Below are 17651 nucleotides of genomic sequence, written 5' to 3'. Positions count from 1 at the left end.
CACAGACACACAGTTTTACATAAACACAGACTGAAGACAAACTCACTATGTATACCATCGTCAGAGTTATGCTGGACCCATTCAATCAAGTAATAGGGACAAATTCTTAGTATCGAGAACAGTTACAAGTATCTAGGATTATCAGGTGAATGATTCTCCTACCCCACTATGCAGCAAAACAAACCTGTCTATACATTCAAGTCACAGTTCTCATACAGACAACCCCTATGTATTCAGGTGATGAATGCATGACTAAGAGAAGCAAGAGGTAATGCATCAAGAAGCACAATGCTTATACCAAACAACTACCTGGACAAAAACTACCAACTGCAGATCCCAGCACCATCTGTATGGTTCCTGTCATAAGTACAAGAGAAATAAAGAAACCTACAAATACCATGAACATCCGGAAGGTGCAATGTTCCTTATCAAGTCAATTTACAGAGATCTTGCCCATCCTGATTTGCTGAAATATGTTAGTATGGAAAAATTTAGAAGTACCATATCATATACAGGCTATTATTGGGATCGCCACTCCCAGAGGCATTTTATACCTGCTGCCAAGTGCAACTTTAGGCCGCTCCTCAGGAAAACAGTCACCTTTTGCAACTGCTTCACTGAAGTAGACACATTGCTGACAGGAGAAAGTTCCTCAGTTTTATCTACCGTTGGGACTGGGGTCCTCTTCCGCCATAAACCGTTGAAAGGATGTTATAGAAGAGAATGAGAAGAAAGGTACAAAGAGAGTTGCAAGAGGCACAGTATGGTTATAGATGAAGATTTACAGTGGACCCAATCTTCAACAACAAGGGAATTAATGGAAAGGAATTGGGAATATGGAAAGGATCTGGTCATGACATTCACAGATATAACAAAGGCATATGAGTGTTACCAGGGAGAAGGTTTGGGAAACCTTGGTCAAAAAGAGACTGGGTACACTGACTATAGCATAGGCCTAACCATACAAGAGTACGATACCCCATTTTACGTTAGGAAATTTTCACAAATAATTTGAAATAAAAAGTAGTGAATATCATGTGAATTTGTTAAATTAAGATGTAAGAACATAATATTGTAAGAAGAATTTGTAGTTAGGGAATATTGCATATGTGTATTATTTAGTATAAATTTCTGTTTGGGTAAGAGTCTGTGCACATGGCCTAGCAGTGAAGATTGTGCAACAAGGAAAACAGTGACCGTATTGGTATAGACAGTTGAAGTCGGTTAAAAGTGTTCCAACAAGTGGTTTAGAAACACAGCGTATGGCTGGGAAGTATAGGCTGAAGATTGCTATTCATCAATGTGGACGAATGTGCAAGATTGATATTTGCGGATCGGCAGCTCGGTAACCAATCCAGAAACTCAGAGTTTGAACGAGCTTGCACTGACTGAGTGATACTTGAAGATATATCAGTGGTAGTATTGTTTCCAGTGGACTCTAATGATGATGATGTTGTTTAAAGGGGCCTAACATCTAGGTTATCGGCCCTTAATGGTAAGAAATTGTAAGACAATTTAAAAATCCAGAATCCTCCACTGACCAGATTCGAAAACGTGAGGATGAAGAATGAATGGATATGAAGTTAAAACAATCAGTGGATCTGACCCGCAATGCCCCACATTCCCAGAAACCAGCGTTAAATAATAGTATTACTGACCAAGGGACTGCTTCTAAAAAACAATAATGAATCTATGATGCTTGTAGTCGAAATAGGTCCAAAATCCAGGTCATCCGCTCCTCATAACGGCACTTATTGCTATGAAAATAGAGTCATGGTATTTGTCATATGGCGGTACTAATCAAAAGTAGCGTAGACTCGCGGTATTCCACACATTATGGTGCTATTCACAGGTAATGAGATTCGCACATGTAAGAGAGACCTATGGTGTTTCGCACACTGCGGCGCTAGTTACAGGCAACGCAAACCTATGGTGTTCCTCACATAAGTGTACTAACCACAGGGACCCGCACTATCCTGTGGTGTTCCTCACATAGTGGGTACTAAGCATAGGCGAAGCAGAACCATGGTGTCACTCATCCCATGGTGTTGCTCATATAGGGGTACGAATCACAGGTACTGTAAAATGCATCCTGAGCCACACACTATCGCTACTATTCACAAATCTATTTTGTACCTAACATAGTGGTACTACGCGTAAGTAAAAGCGACTCGATGTTCCCCATGTGATGGTACTAATCACAAGTAGTTTCACGGTTCTAAGAAAATCATTCTTTGGTCGCCCCTTTTAGTCACCTCTTACAACAGGCAGGGGATAATGTGGGTGTTTTCTTCGTGTGCGCCCCCACCTACAGGGCGTCCAGTGGACTTTTGCAGACATGACGGCCACATGGATCAAGTAAATTCGAGTAGTGAAACTGATAGCAAATCTATTATTGGTGGAGTAAGAAAAACCTGGCGCACTACCCAAATTTATTTTTTAGAGTTAAATAGTAGCAGGTAAGGTAATGAAGCAAGTTTGGACCTCATCAGCCTGATGACTGTCGCCCTGGAAGAAGGAGTGCAAGCAACGTATAACAAACAAATGAAGTTCAAGGAAAAGAGAGCGAGAGGGGACACCTAGAACAAGGTGGATCAATTCAACAAAGAGGAGTACAAGAAGAAACAACCTGGACTGGAAAAAAATGATGGAAGAGGAATAGTGGGAGGAGAGAGGAAGGTGGAGAAGTGCCATAAATGCAGGAGCTGGGTAAGATGAAACGAACAGGATGATGATAGTATGTGAAAACTCCAAATGTCAATGTAGTCACCCGCACAGCCTATTACATTTTGCCAAATATCAGGAAGCCGCTGGGGGCTACTGGCAAAGCGTTCTCTGTTGATGACAGCAACGAAGCACCCTATTACGCCGAATACAGATGCCATGTCAGGAAATTGGCGGCCTCAGAGGGGTTCCTTCAACTTAAGAAACAGGACAAAGTCATAAGTACTCTTGTCTGGTGAGTACGAAGGGTGTTCCAAGACCTCCCAATGCCACCAATGCAATAAGAGCAGGACATTATTTGCGACATGGCGATCGTCTCGCAATAAACGTGGATGTGTGCGCCGCATAGCCAGACGCAGATGTCGCTCCAGAATTCAGCAATAATAGTCGCTGTTAATGGTTTGTCCCTCAGGCATAGCATGCATAAGAATAACACCTTCCTAGTCATATGCCATAATCAGCGTAAGCTTAATCTGACTGGGTTCCTGTTGATTCTGTGGACGCGTCAATCATGGATAACGCCATTTATTCAATCGATTCTTTAATTCAGGCTGCTCGTAGGCTCGTGCCGACATCTCACCAATGGAGACAGTACGCTGCAGAAATGAGTCTCCTTCGTAGTGATATCTGTCCAGGTGGATGCCAGGCAGTGCATAGAAGTGCCATTTCTCTACGTCAACGAGTTGATGTGGAGCCCAATGTTCAGACATTTTGTCAGTATGTGCCACACTATTGGATGACTGAGACCAACATCTACGAATAATTCCCGTACAGTCCATCAACTGTCCACTGAAACGAGACCACTCACGATGTCAATCTGATCTTGAGGAGTGCACCTGCATAGTGCAAACCTGCCTCACACAGTCTCATTCCGACCTACACGAACCACCTTGACCCATTGTTGAACGGCCCTATGCGATAATGCATTCTCGCCACAGGCTTCACGTAAACCTCTATAATTTTCTGGTGCATTTTTGCCACGGGCAACCTTGATTTTAATCCAAGAATGCTGATCACCTTTTCAAAACATGCTTTAGAGCTGTGAAATTGACACTTCAACGACCTACAGCAACAACACTCCACTGGATGTCCGTCAAATGCACACTACACATGAACAGTGCTACCTGATCGTTTCCACATTGTATTTGCGCATGACCGATCTCCTGCGAGTGCCTGGAATATGTTGCCCCTACTTCGTTTACAGCCCTCGTATGAACGTACATGCATACATATTCATTATAGCTGGGCTGAGTGGCTCAGATGGTTGAGGTGCTGGCTTTGCGACCCCAAACTGGCAGGTTCAATCCTGGCTCAGTCCAGTGATATTTGAAGGCGCTCAAATACGTCAGCCTTGTCGGTAGTCTTACTGGTATATAAAAGAACTCCTGCGGCAAATCCGGCAAATCAGCGTCTCCAAAAACCATTAAAGTTAATTACTATAACATAAAGCAAAATAACATTATTATCTTCATTATAGACTTATGCCTCTCAGCATTCAGCCTGCAAACCTCTATGAATTTACTAACTGCCACCACAATCATCTATCTGTAACAAGTTCTGTGGCCTTGTTTACTTCTACAGCTCTTATCTTTAAATCATTAGGAACTTCAGTCTAACCATCGTTGTCTTGGTCTTCCTCTACTTCCTTTACCCTACATAACAAAGCCCATTATTCTCCTATAGTGCTACTAAAACAACGTGCGTGTTCCGACAGCTCTCAGTGTGGTAGTAGGAGGTGGCAATTACTATGGCAACCAGCACACGCCTACCGTTTAAGCCAATCCCATCTCGACATGCGCTCTCCCTTTTCCAACCCCCACTGTCTTAAAGCTTTGAGAGGCTGTTGGTCCGAGTTCCACGTTGCTAATATAGTATACCGTAGCACATGTGGCTGGGCTACATAACAGTGTCTACCTTGAGTGATATCATTATCTGTATAGTATGTTTTTCAAATCAGCTAAATATTATAGCGCTATTGTGTTCGTGTTAGTGAGTGTATCGTTATCAAGGCTGGCATTCTAGTGTAGTATGAATTTTAGTATTGGGTAGTATAGTGTCATTTTTAACACATCCTCATTTACTGAACAAAAAATGCTGCAACCCGTTCAGAGCGCCACTAAACTACAGGCAGCCGATCGTTCCGATAGAGCGCATTAGACTCTAGGTTTGGTTACTAGTGTTGTCGATCTGTTGTTTACTGTAACCACGTGCTATCAGCTGTGTGTTGTACTGTGCTCAATTCTTTTCGAGGTCTTTGTCAAGTTCACGGTCATTCTTGAGAGCCCCAACACTGGCGGCTAGAAATAATGAGTTGATTGAGTGGTCCAAGGACCACAGTATTTCGGTTCGCGATAACATGAGGAAGGGGGGGGGGGATATCGTGCATCTTGTGAAACAAAACAAGCTCTAATACCCAGTTTACGTGGTTGATAATATAGAAAAAAGAAAGTTACCAAGCTACACTCAACCAAGCACTCCAGAACCCCTCCTCCCCCTCTGACCGACCAAAAACCATCCGTAGATAACCTAAATACATTCATTCTCTCCGCAAGAGTCAGATTCCAACATCCCCACAACACTCCACTCCCCCTCCCAACACCGAATCTCCCCCCTCCCCCCCTTCTTATACTATCAAAAACTGTCCCACTCTTACCACCGAGACCCTTACTTTCTCCACCTACACTGTCAAATCCTCCGAACCATCCGCAATTACCTAGCAGCCCATACCCATCGCTCCTGGTCCCAAACCTGCTCCAAACTTAACACCCTACAAACCCACCCCGCTAAGTTCTGGGCCAAACTCAACACTCTCCTCGGCACCAAACCCGCACCCCCATCATCCACAGAGGCATAGCTCCAGCAAATACCGAGGAAAAGCTGGAAGTCTTTGCACATTACTTCCGCCAGCGTTTCAACACCCACGGAGATCCCCACTTCGATAAATCCAACACCGACCTCTACCTAAACCATGCCTCCACCCCCCACCCCCACTCAAACCTTCTAACACTCACTCCCTATCAACAACTCTCTAAACGAACCCATCACCCCGGCCGAAATACAGTCCGTACTCTCCAAATCCCGGAACACTGCTCCAGGACCTGATAAAACCCGGTACCTTCATATCCGATACGCACCTCGTAGCCTACTATCCCTACTGGCTGACCTCTACACCTATATCCTCCGTACCGGATTCTACCCCTCATCGTGGAAACACACCACAATGCTCCTCTTTCCGAAACAAGGCAAACCCCCTTCCGAACTAAGCTTCTACCGCCACATCATCCTCATCACAGTCCTAGCAAAAATCCTAGACAAAATCCTGGTCCGTCGCCTCCACCCCCACCTACAATCCCACCATCTACTACCCACATCACAGTTCGGCTTCCGCCCAAAACTCTCCACAGAAGACCAACTCCTCCAACTCGTCCAAACTACCGCCAACAATTTTAACCGAGCCTGCCCTACCCTCCTAATCACCGTCGATTTCCAGCTTACCTTCGACTCCGTCTGGCACCCCGCCCTCGTATTCAAACTCAGGTTCTTCGCCCTCCCTATCTCCTACGTTTGCTTCATCTCTTCTTACCTCACAAATCACTCAACCCAAATCTCCATCGGGAACCAACTCTCACCCTCCTTTCCCCTCACACTAGGCGTCCCGCAAGGATCACCCATTTCCCCACTACTATTTATCCTATTCGTGGCTGACGTCCCCTAAACTCCTCCTCCCCCATCCAACTCCTACAGTTCCCCGATGACACCGCCATCCTAGCTCCCTTACATGCAGTCCAAACCATCAACCGCTCAGTCCAACCCTACCTCAACACCTTCCTAGCCTGGTGCGACCGGTGGCACCTAAAACTAAATCCTGAAAAGACCCAGTCCATCCTCTTCAGATGTAGACGGGGAAAAACCAGCGTATCCCGCAACCCTGACAACCTCCAACTCCAGATCCGTAGATCCCCTATCAGAACACAACCCACACTAAAATACCTAGGCATCCTCTTCGACCAACACCTCACCTTCCGCCCCCACTTCCAATACCTAAAAAGCAAGACTGCCGCCCGAGCCCGGTTAGTGCGCCACTAGCCGGGACCCGGTGGGATCTCAAATCCTCACTGCTCCTTCACACCTATAAATCCTTCGTACGACCCCAAATCACCTACGGCCTCATCACCTGGGCGGCCGTTGCTAACTCCCACCAGAACCTGTACCACCCCTTACTATCTATCGAATACCGCACAGTCCGCCACGCACTCCGACTCCCCTTCCGATACCCCATGGCTGACCTCCTCGGAACATTCCCCTTCCCACCCTCGACTCCTACATCCTCACACAATTCTAACGCCCCGACCGTTGAGCCCTAGACTGTGATAACCCATCTCTCAACCAACTCCTACGAGGAGACCCACCCCTACACCACCACTTCACTCAAACCCCGTTCCACCTTTCCCGGTCTCTCCCTCCACCCGATGGGGGTGCCACTTAAGGAAAATGGAAGCTGTGACGCAAAAGCCCATCACACTAACCCTCATAATCCTATAACCCCTTGAAAACCCCCACCCCCAACCAACCACCCAAACTACCCAGTGAGCCCTCGTCGAACTCCTCCCCTCCATCAGATCTCAAAATTAAAGCTAAAACTTGTGTATTAACGTATCTCATTTATGTTTCAGAAGCAGTGTATAGCATCCAAACGAGCTTAGGACCTAAAAGAAAAATATGTTTCCAGCAAAACTTCGATGTTCAGCATTAACAACCATGTAAATATTCTATAACCAACTGTATATAATGTAAATAATTTTATAACCAGCTGTGCAAACAATGTAAATAATTTTGTAACCAATGCTAAACACTGTAAATATTGTAAATTTCATCGTAACCAACTGGAAACGCACTAAACCCTGTAAATTTCTGCGTAACCAACAGTAAACATTGTAAATATTGCAAATAACATGTAACCACTGCATTCAAAATCCTAATAACCCCCAATAAAGTTTTTAAATAAACGGGGGTAAGAGATATACTTCAATAACACAAAGTTAGATGAGAACACATATAATCCAGCAAGAAGATGAAAACGTGAAACAGTTATTGTTGTAATACTGCAAAATCACATTGTAAAAGCACAAAATACGTGAATTGTAATCAAAATGTATATATTGAAAAGATCAATAAAACACTTAGCCAACAGGTCAGGACCCCCTCCCAACTCCTTCACCAATGCAAATCTCCATTCCCCTCTTCAAACTCCATCGATCCTTCAAACCCGCCAAATCTCCTGGCCAGAGAGAAGGCGTTACCTTCTAGGTGGCCAGCCCCTTCCCGAGGGAATGAAAACATTCCCCTTGGTCCTTGATAAAATAGCCAGGAGACATGGGCATAAAGTTGTTTGCCTTTCACCATACCATTGCCATTTTAACGCCATAGAATTGATTTGGACCCAAGTGAAGAATTATGTAGCTGTGAATAACAAATTTTTCACAGTTTCAGAAGTTGAAAGACTTCTGTGGGAAGCCGTACGCCGTGTAAGTGCAGGTTGTGAGACACAATCTGAGATAAGTGAAGCTTGGGAGAGGGAAAGTATCACAGATGATTATGTTGAAAACGTTATAATCTTGTTACGATCAAGCGAGAATGAAACCTCAACAAACAATGACAATGCTGATAGTGACTCAGAAATGAGTGGTGTATTCCCTTTGTAGGATTTTCTCCTTCCTTAGGAGGAAGTGAATCTATCAGCAATGCGAGCTCTTCTAGATGATGAATGGAAATTTCATTTTCTTGCATCTGATCTGTTCAACCATTTACCTGTTTTTTATCTTATAGCCTTATCCTAAATACGTTGTTAATCTTATGCAAGTTATGCATATTGCTACAAAAATAATTGATTCTGGACTTTTCACGTATATACATTTCCATTCGTGTTGTGTTGTGAATCAGCTGTTTGTACTCATAACAATTTGGCACCAATGTCCGACTTCCGGTTGACTGTCAAATAAAAACTCATAGAAACAGAACTATATGCCATCACACCCTTGCTGTTTATACTTCTATGGTTTGAACAAGTTTTATTTAAAACTCCTTCTGTAGAATTCAATGTCATGCACATATAGACTTGAATCAATGAACTAATAATAAGAAATCTGCAGTTCAGATATAGACAGAGAGACTGTAGCTCAAAAGTGCATGGGAATTTTACATCCCAGTAGTAAACTGACCACCTGTTGCACATACCCTTACATACCACAAGATGTCGTATCTTAAAAAGGTATCTATATCGAACAAAATTCACAAATGTCAGGACTATGACTATTGAAGCATTACCATAGAAACATACTCGATCATTACATCTGTAAGTCGGAAAACTTAAGAAACCACCATCAGTAGCAAATGACTATTCAGACAATTACACCTGCTTTTGCTTTCTGATTCACTGAGGTAGTACCGCCACTAATTGTTACAGAACTTCAACAGTAAAGCATTCCCAGGCCTACAGATCCAATAACCATAACCAAAACTTACCATAACGTTTTAGCTTATCTATGTAAACATAAATCCACCAAATACTCATGCTTTCATAACTCAATTTATTGTTCCTTTCTTAATTTATACATACGACCATCAAACTAACACATCAAGCATAGGTGCAACAAAGCAGCGCTGCCTTGCTGTTCAAGACCACATATCCAATACATTACGAAATGAAGTGCTAATATAACGGAAAGTTACGACATGTCTGTACTGCTAATCAAATTTCATCACAAACGAAATGCACAAGTAACACACTGTAATTCATCTCGCATGAGATCGGTTTCTTTAGAAATGGTTTATGAGCACTAAGCACACAGGAACTCCAAGGATCACACTCAATGACACCGTTTAAAGTCATATTCAAAGTGTAGTTACGGAGGCTGTAACACTTCAAAACCATACACTTGACGTATAAATTGATAACATGGTTATCTAATGAATTCTACGCCTACATATCAAGACATCAATATTCGAAACTCGCAACTAAAAATCACGCATAACTTTAAAAACTATACATTAGAAGAAGTCAAAAACAACCTTCTACTACATTAGAAAGCAAACGCATCTTAATTTGAGCGGTGGCCACGAACGACAGCAGGCACAACTCACCTGAATACCCGCCATTTTCATACAGCCTGCTGACATCAACGTCAGAAACACTCCACCAGATACATGCGGACCGTAGACTTATATATGAAAACAAAAGATTGATCATAATATTTCACAATGTTACTATGACAGTTCCAACCATAGCCGTAAACTGCGCTAGTAACGGACCCAATTTTCCCTCAAAACAAAATTTAATTTTTTAATTTAAATTAATTTAATTTAATTTAATTTTACTTAATTTAATGTAAGTAGGGACGTTAAATATCAATTATTAAAAATTACACTTCTGCCCACCTGTTACTACTATTGCTATTACTGTCGTGGGAAAAGATCTTCGCAGAAAATGAAGAGACGAAAAACCAATGAAGAAACCCTAATCTCATAGAAATAAACACCATAAAGAATTATTTCAAACGGATGCCTTGTCCGTTCAATTATTAGTTCATTTATTGAATGAAAAAATTATTATTATCTGAGTTGTTCGAATGAGGAACAGCACGAAAGCATGAAATTCAAGATGACACGATATTACGAGTAAAAAGAAAATTGTAAACCATTAATACACATAGCATTGTGTATATTTAGTTACTTATTAATTTCTTATTTTGTTTTTTATTTATTAATTTCCACAATGCATGTCCACCATGACGGGAAAATAATTACAGAAGGTGATAGCAAATACAGTAGAGACAAAACGCGACACTTACGGATTTATAGCCTTGTTAAAATGGGAGACAATTCGACGGTGGCACTCCAAGTGACTTGACCTGAAACGTCGCGCTAAATTCAAATATCAATGGAAATGCAAATACGAAAAATGGATAAATAAATTAGGTCTAGAAAGAAAGTATTATTGAGGTATTAACTTCTAACTTGCTAAAGAAATTCTGGGTAAATGAATGAAGAATTATTTAAAAGGTTATTATTTAAACACTAAAATTAGACATATAAACACGATGTTAAATGGACTGATGTGAAATGGTTTGATCTTTCATTTATGCAATACTTTTTTTGCTTTAGCATTCCTGCCTGAACTTTTACGGTTAGATTCGTCTTCTTTCTCATTTAAAAACATTGTATCATCACATTAAGACACTTGTCAATAAAAAATCGGCACATTCCTTACACACATGATGCGATGAATTAACATATAAAAGCTGGACAATTTTCCTCTTAACATAAAGCCTACTAACAGAAATAAAATCTACAAAATCCCGGCTTTAATCTGAGAAGGGGGATAAAAGAAAGACAAGTATGAAAATGTTGTCGATAGTGATGCTTTAAGGAATATTTACGTACAGTTAGAGTAAAAATGTAACATACCCTTGGCTGTATTGTCGAGGATTTCTAAAGTCGCTGGCCTGTAAATGATCTGAACAGATCTTATAATTATTATATAACCGTAACATCCCTTCCTTCTTGTACACCTTATCCAAAACACTTCTGTGACATTTCACCCCACAGATCACACGTACAACAACACCTCAGTATTGAAGGTTAACTGCTGCACTATACAATAAAATATGCGTATTACATCTTAAGCCAGTTAAAATGTGGGTCGAGCAGGTCAGAAGATTGTGAAGTACTATAAACATCTCTTTGTCACTGGAAGAATATATATGCAAACACAATATTACTTACATTGTCTTGTCACGAGAGACGCGAAAGCATTCTTCTCTACTTCATAGTTACTGCAGCCAAACACAGCACATACCTTTCCCGTCATGTTGAGAGGAGATATCAAGGAATGACACACGATACCATTTAAATAATGTCAACTCACTGAAAACGCATAAATAACACTAAAACTTCACAAAAAAATACACGTGCTCTCATGACAGAATCAGTAGTTCTCAAGTCTACCCGCTAGAACGCGAGCTCTAATAGCTGACCCTCGATATCTCGCTGAGTGACGCGTATTGTCTCTTCTATATTCGGTGATAGGAAGAGTACAAGAAAAAAGGTAATTGGGCCTGATTACAGTTACTTGAGAAATATTTCACTCATCATAGCGCCCAATACCAGCAATGTTATGTGCAGTTCCTGCAAAGTGTCGCTCAAGGAGAACGAAAATTATGTACAGTGTGACGAGAAGTGTAGTGAAACGTTCCATTTAAACTGTGCGCGAACTTCAAATGCTGTTTTAAGGCAGTGCTGTCAAATCCAGGGGAAATTTTGGGGCATTGTAAACAATTCAAACATAACCCTAATTCTGCTAAAGCGCCTTCATACATTTTTCAGCAGAATAAAGTCAAAGCGGACAATAGAAGCCTATGTGAAGCTGTGAGTAATGTTATAGCACAATAGCAACTAGCATCCCAACTCTCAGGACCACTTACTACGTAATTGAGCCCTTGGCCATGGTTCATGAACTAGGATGCGACAACTGTAACCTATACCACAAATCACAGCATAGAGTTGCCTAGAAAAATTATACCAAATATTACAATAAAAAATAATTGATATCAACTGAAACATTACATTTGCAGACAATAAAGTATGGAAAAACAATAAGAATACAATAGCATAGACACAAATATGACTATATTGAACCCATAATTCTACCTTGCTGAAATTTCAAGTACAAGGTGAAGTGCACCCATATTTTTATTGTAAGCTCACTTCGCGCTCAGCGGCGTGACAACCCACAGCGGGAAGCGGCCCACTAAACATCGAACGAGGTCGGAACTTTTCGGAAGACCTCAGGTAATTAATAATGATATTCGGGATAATAACCCTCATTGGAGGTTTTTCGGCACCGTAATTAACAAAAAATTAGTAATTAATAATTTTGGGAAATATCCGATAAACCTTACGTCCAGAGGGTGGAAATGTATTTAATCAGGATTGGAGAAAATGTAACACCTATCTTGGATGAGAGGAGTAGTCGTGTCAAGGTCTTGCAGTCAAAATGCTCGGGAATCCTCGTGCACGAAATTAAGGAAACAGGAAAAAGAAGTAAACAGCATCATCGTCACTGGAAAAATGGTGGAATCTCTGGGGGTGAGTCTCGAAGAAATCGGTACAGTGGTCATAGCTTGGAATGATTGCATCACAGTGAATGATTGCATCACAGTAGATAACGCCAAGCAGAGCGTCCCTTGTACATGCATAAATACCCCGCCCCCAGGCAAGTGCGTCGATCATCATTCCATGGTCGGAGAGTGTGAATCTGCGTCAGGCGACATTAAGAAGATGATTTAGAGTGGGCGAAAGAGACTAGTAGAATCTATAAAACCAGTTGGCTGAAGGAAGGAATATATTACCAGGTGATAAACGGTGAACGGAGACAAGATAGATATGGATAACATTGTATCCACGTTATCCACCCCGGTCGGGAAAGACATCATAAGTTAAATAATTGTAGGATTCCTGAACTACTGTATAGGGTGACAGAGGATTCATAGACAGGTCTTGTGAATTAATGCGCACGATGTTATTTTTGGTAATTCGTAAGGGAGGACTGATGTCTGGCGGAGATAAGCTTGTATCTCACGGTCAGTCCCACCTGTGAAACATCTGGATAGGAAGGAGTTGGAAGATTCCGCAAACTGTATTAGTTGAGTTCTCGACACGAAGCTGGGTGGTTAAACTATTGTATAAGTGCACATCATAAAATTTATTATTAAGTGTTAGATACAAAAATTAATGTGTGTTGCATCAAGCCAAGTGCAGAATCTGTGTATTTATAAGGTAATGTTTTACGGAAGAATGTGTCCTCAATTATCACGGGAAATGTCCTAGGTGGCTGGTATAAAATGAAGCCAAGATAACCCTATGCCAACGATGAAATTACAGGTCTGCCTAATTTAAATATATTGTTTTGTAGTTAGAAATGGAAATGCTTGTCCCTTTAAATTAATTCGTTAATTACAAATAACATCGCGATGTATATATGGCGTGTGTAAATTTAATTTTTGCGACGACGATGATATGTCATTTCATTATTATTATTATTATTATTATTATTATTATTATTATTATTATTATTATTATTATTATTATTATTATTATTATTATTATTATTGACGTCAGCAAAAAAACTGAGATGATAAATTATGTGTTCAACAGTAATACCAAGCGAGATTTGCCGTTTATATCGAAATCAAGTGAAGAAAATCATAAGTCAACATTTTGGGGAAACTTTAATTTTCTGACACCATTATTTGTGATACAGAAAATCACGGTATGCTATTTTACTCCTGAGGTCTGGAAAATATTCGAAAAGTTAATTGTGAGATCATTATAAAGTTGTTCGATCATGGGATTGCTTGTATTTAAAAAGGTTTCAAACAAGATTAAGTGGATTGTAAGGGAAATTAAATATTATGAAAATAGTTAGGAAGATGTGTAAGGCATAGTAAGGCTGTATATTATGAGTGATGTAGAATAATCAGGATGCTGAGGATAAGATGCCCTGTATTTCGACGGAGAGGATTTTTTGTGACATGGCGTATAGGTTGAGATGTAATATTTCTGAGACAGGTTGTATGAGATTAACGATGTCCTGTGGCAATCCAGAACGATTGATGATTATAAATATTATCAAATCCATGTGAGCGCGAAGTAACGCCTGTTTTAATACAAGTTGATATTTCCTATGATTACTGTTTTATGTACGACCGTAGGTAACGACAGTTAAGTCTACGTGACGGCTCTGTTTGATAAGAGCGAAGTGCATTTTGTGATAGCCGAACTCACGAAGAAAATACATTCTGTCCCACGGTCAAGATAGTACCTCATTGCTGTAAATTAAATTCTGTTCTGTATCTTTACGAGAAGAAAATATCGCTGACTGGAAACATTGCGGGTTTGAAAGATAAAATCAATGAGAGTTTAGCTTGCGTAGATCGATGGGAAGTCACTTCACTGGAGAGTTCACGGTGGTACCCGTTTGGAGTGTTAACATGGAAGGTCAGTTGGAGCCTCGCACGCGAGTTATACCGTGAATATATGTGATGGTAGTATTTATTGTTTTCAGTGATATTACGTAATATCAAGCGAGAGATGAGTTCATGTTTTTCATATAGCGAACTTCACTGCATGGGTTGAGATTGTATTCAGGAATAGATTAAACTATTCGATTTAATTTCGATTTCATGCTTTATTGTAGGGAATATGCTCAGTAATATTTCCAGGTTCGAGTACATTTTTGTAGCGAATATCACTCCATGTGTTAAGAGCATCAACGAGGATCAGATTTAGATATCCGAAAATTGTGTTGAAAGTTCCGATTTCGCCTGGCATTATGAATGATGTGTAGACACCATAACTTTACTTCAACGATATAGTTAGGATGCCGCGTGTACGATATAACTTAAGGATGAGTAGACTCTGTAACGTTGGCTCAACGACAGGGTTAGGGAGTCGTCTGTACATATTCATGTCATAGGTTAGGCATTTTTGTGAATCGACTTGCACGATGTTAGTGTTTACAGTAGTGGGTATGAATGTGAAACGTATTCGCAGGTTTTGTTCGGAAATCAGAAGAATGTACATGCCCGCTGAGGCACAGGGTGAAGGTGTTTTCACCAACAGAGCCAGTGACGCAATGGTTACCATAGCAACTCCGCTACTACCCAGGGGACTTTATATTATCTTCTACTGGCAGCTCTTCAATCTTGTCCGTTGTAATCCAACGATGTCTGCGTTCATAGCTGGTGTGTTGTTCTGCGTTCGTTCGTGTTCCTTTCTCAGTTGTTTGCCATTTATCTCTTGTTATTGTTGTTGCTCTTAATTTCTCTTGTTATTTCTGTGTGCAACTGTTTTGTAAAGACAGCGTAATGTATGTCGTGAGCAAGAAGGGAAAGACAATTCACAGTGCAGTTAGAGAAGTGATCAGGAATATTACATACCAATGCGATGAGGAAGATAAACAAAGAAAATTCAAGTACTTGGTAACAGAGAGTATCCTGCGGGCTGCTAATTACAGCGTTGTATCTGTTCGAACGACCTCAAAGAGCCGAAAGGAAGGACTTTCTGCTGGTGAGTCTTCACTGTTTTTTTCTCCAGGTAAGAAGAGGCCTAGATCAGAGGAAAACAGTGTTTCATTGTGATGAATTTGATACGGGAATCATAAGAGACGTCATATACGATTTCTATGTAAATCTGAGAATTGTCCCCTCAGCACCGAAGCTGCTGAAGGCAATTCAAGCGAAAATTAACTTTCCGTCGAAGGGGCACACACTAAGAAATTTGTTACATGATATGGGGTACGAGTGGAAGAGTTGCGCCAGTAACAGGGAAATACTGATTGAGCGCCCAAACGTTGTTTATTGACGAAGTAACTATTTAAAACGCATGAAAATTTACCTTTCTCAGAACAGGAACATCATTTATATTGATGAATAAACGGTTGACAATATCCTGACATTTAATAAATGTTTGCAGAGTGACAGTATTTAGGGCATAACAACCAACAGAAGCTCTTCAAATAGGCTTATACTTGTCTACGCTGGTTCTAAGGTTGGGTTTATTGATGGAGCAAATTTGAATTTTAGAGCAGGAATTACCAAATGGATGGAGTAAATTTTCATAAGTGGGTGACTGAAAAATTTCCTCCTGATCTTCCCTCTGTAAGCGTTATAGTAATTGACAATACCCCTTATCACAGTACTTAAGTAAACAAAGTACCTTCTCGGTATGTTTTTAAAAGTGATATGATGAAATGGTTAGAAGGCAATAAAGTGAACTTTTCTGAAGAAATGAAGGAATTTCAGCTTTTTGAACTGATCCAGAAGTTCAAAGATCCTGAAGAAAATACCGGTTCGATGAATTACTGAGATTTTATGGGCAAACGGTTTTACGCTGCATCCTTACAAGTGTGAATTCAATGCTATCGAACTGGCCTGGCCGAAAATCAAAAGAACTGTACGAGAAGAGAACACTTCGGGTGACATTTCGTTAACGAAGCTGCAGGTAGTGACGGTGAATGCTATCGCATCTGTGACACCTGCTGACTGCGAGGGATTCGACCAACACGTTATCAACCTCGAAAATTAGTTCTGGGAGAAGGATGGGTTAATAGAAGCTGCAGTAGACATTTTTATCGTACGCTTACGTGATGGGGAGAGTGGTGATTCATCTTCTGATTCTGACCTAGTTCAACCGTTAGCAGTGAGCGATGGTGAAATTGAATAACCGGAATCCTCTTACTCACTCCCGCTTTTAATTCCTTCATAGCTGTTCAAAACCCTATGATTATTGTGTCCCCATGCAGGCTATATTTTCTTTTTTCCTGAGCAACTTACTGTATTTTATACCATTTATTCACTCTCAAACTGTTCATTCGACTAAATTCATCGATCATATTTTCGCATAGTCTTCAAAGCATTTTACTGAGCACCGTATTGATAAACTTTATACTACCCTACTGTAATAATTTGCATTTATATGTTTGAATATTTGTGTTAGAAAGTGCAAAATGTATTATTTTATTATTCTCAAAGTGATTATGTTGTAGGGTTAATTCGTTGTAAAGTGATATTTACGAACAATATTATTGTACTGAGACGGATATCACAACCTCGAGACATACAGTTTTACGTGTAATTCAGAATTAATTTATTTGTAACGTTAGATGTAGAAGCTTGGGTATTTTCCGTAGTGGATACTTTTTACACATAAATGAGCAGCGTTTGGAAATTATGTTCTAATTACGGACTAGCATGATGTATTAAGAAGACGAACCATGTTTTACCACGTACTTTTACCATTGTTATGTACAATACGTCCAAACGTTTGTGGGAAATTTCCAGTCTTTGTTTTATTTGTGTAAGGTTCATTAT

The 17651-nt window shown here is 40.5% G+C and overlaps 1 protein-coding gene across 4 annotated transcripts in view; it reads right to left on the bottom strand.

Moving 5' to 3' along the window:
* SH3PX1 (sorting nexin 33-like protein SH3PX1) overlaps window positions 1–9942 on the bottom strand; it is a 328612-nt gene extending 318670 nt beyond the window's left edge. For 3 of the 4 annotated variants that reach the window (XM_067141233.2, XM_067141236.2, XM_067141234.2), the window contains exon 1: window positions 9865–9942. In XM_067141233.2, coding sequence (XP_066997334.2) covers window positions 9865–9900 — 36 coding nt within the window. In that variant the 5' untranslated portion in view covers window positions 9901–9942. Of the gene's footprint in view, window positions 1–9246; window positions 9269–9864 lie in introns of those variants that run through there. The other variant, XM_067141235.2, reaches the window with a different exon arrangement.
* Between the last annotated feature and the right edge of the window lie 7709 nt (window positions 9943–17651).

The sequence above is a fragment of the Anabrus simplex genome, chromosome 2 (assembly GCF_040414725.1).
Source record: "Anabrus simplex isolate iqAnaSimp1 chromosome 2, ASM4041472v1, whole genome shotgun sequence".
Classification (NCBI taxonomy): Eukaryota; Metazoa; Arthropoda; class Insecta; order Orthoptera; family Tettigoniidae; genus Anabrus; species Anabrus simplex.
Note: the sequence above shows the minus strand (reverse complement) of the source record. Positions and strands in the feature narration are given on the sequence as shown.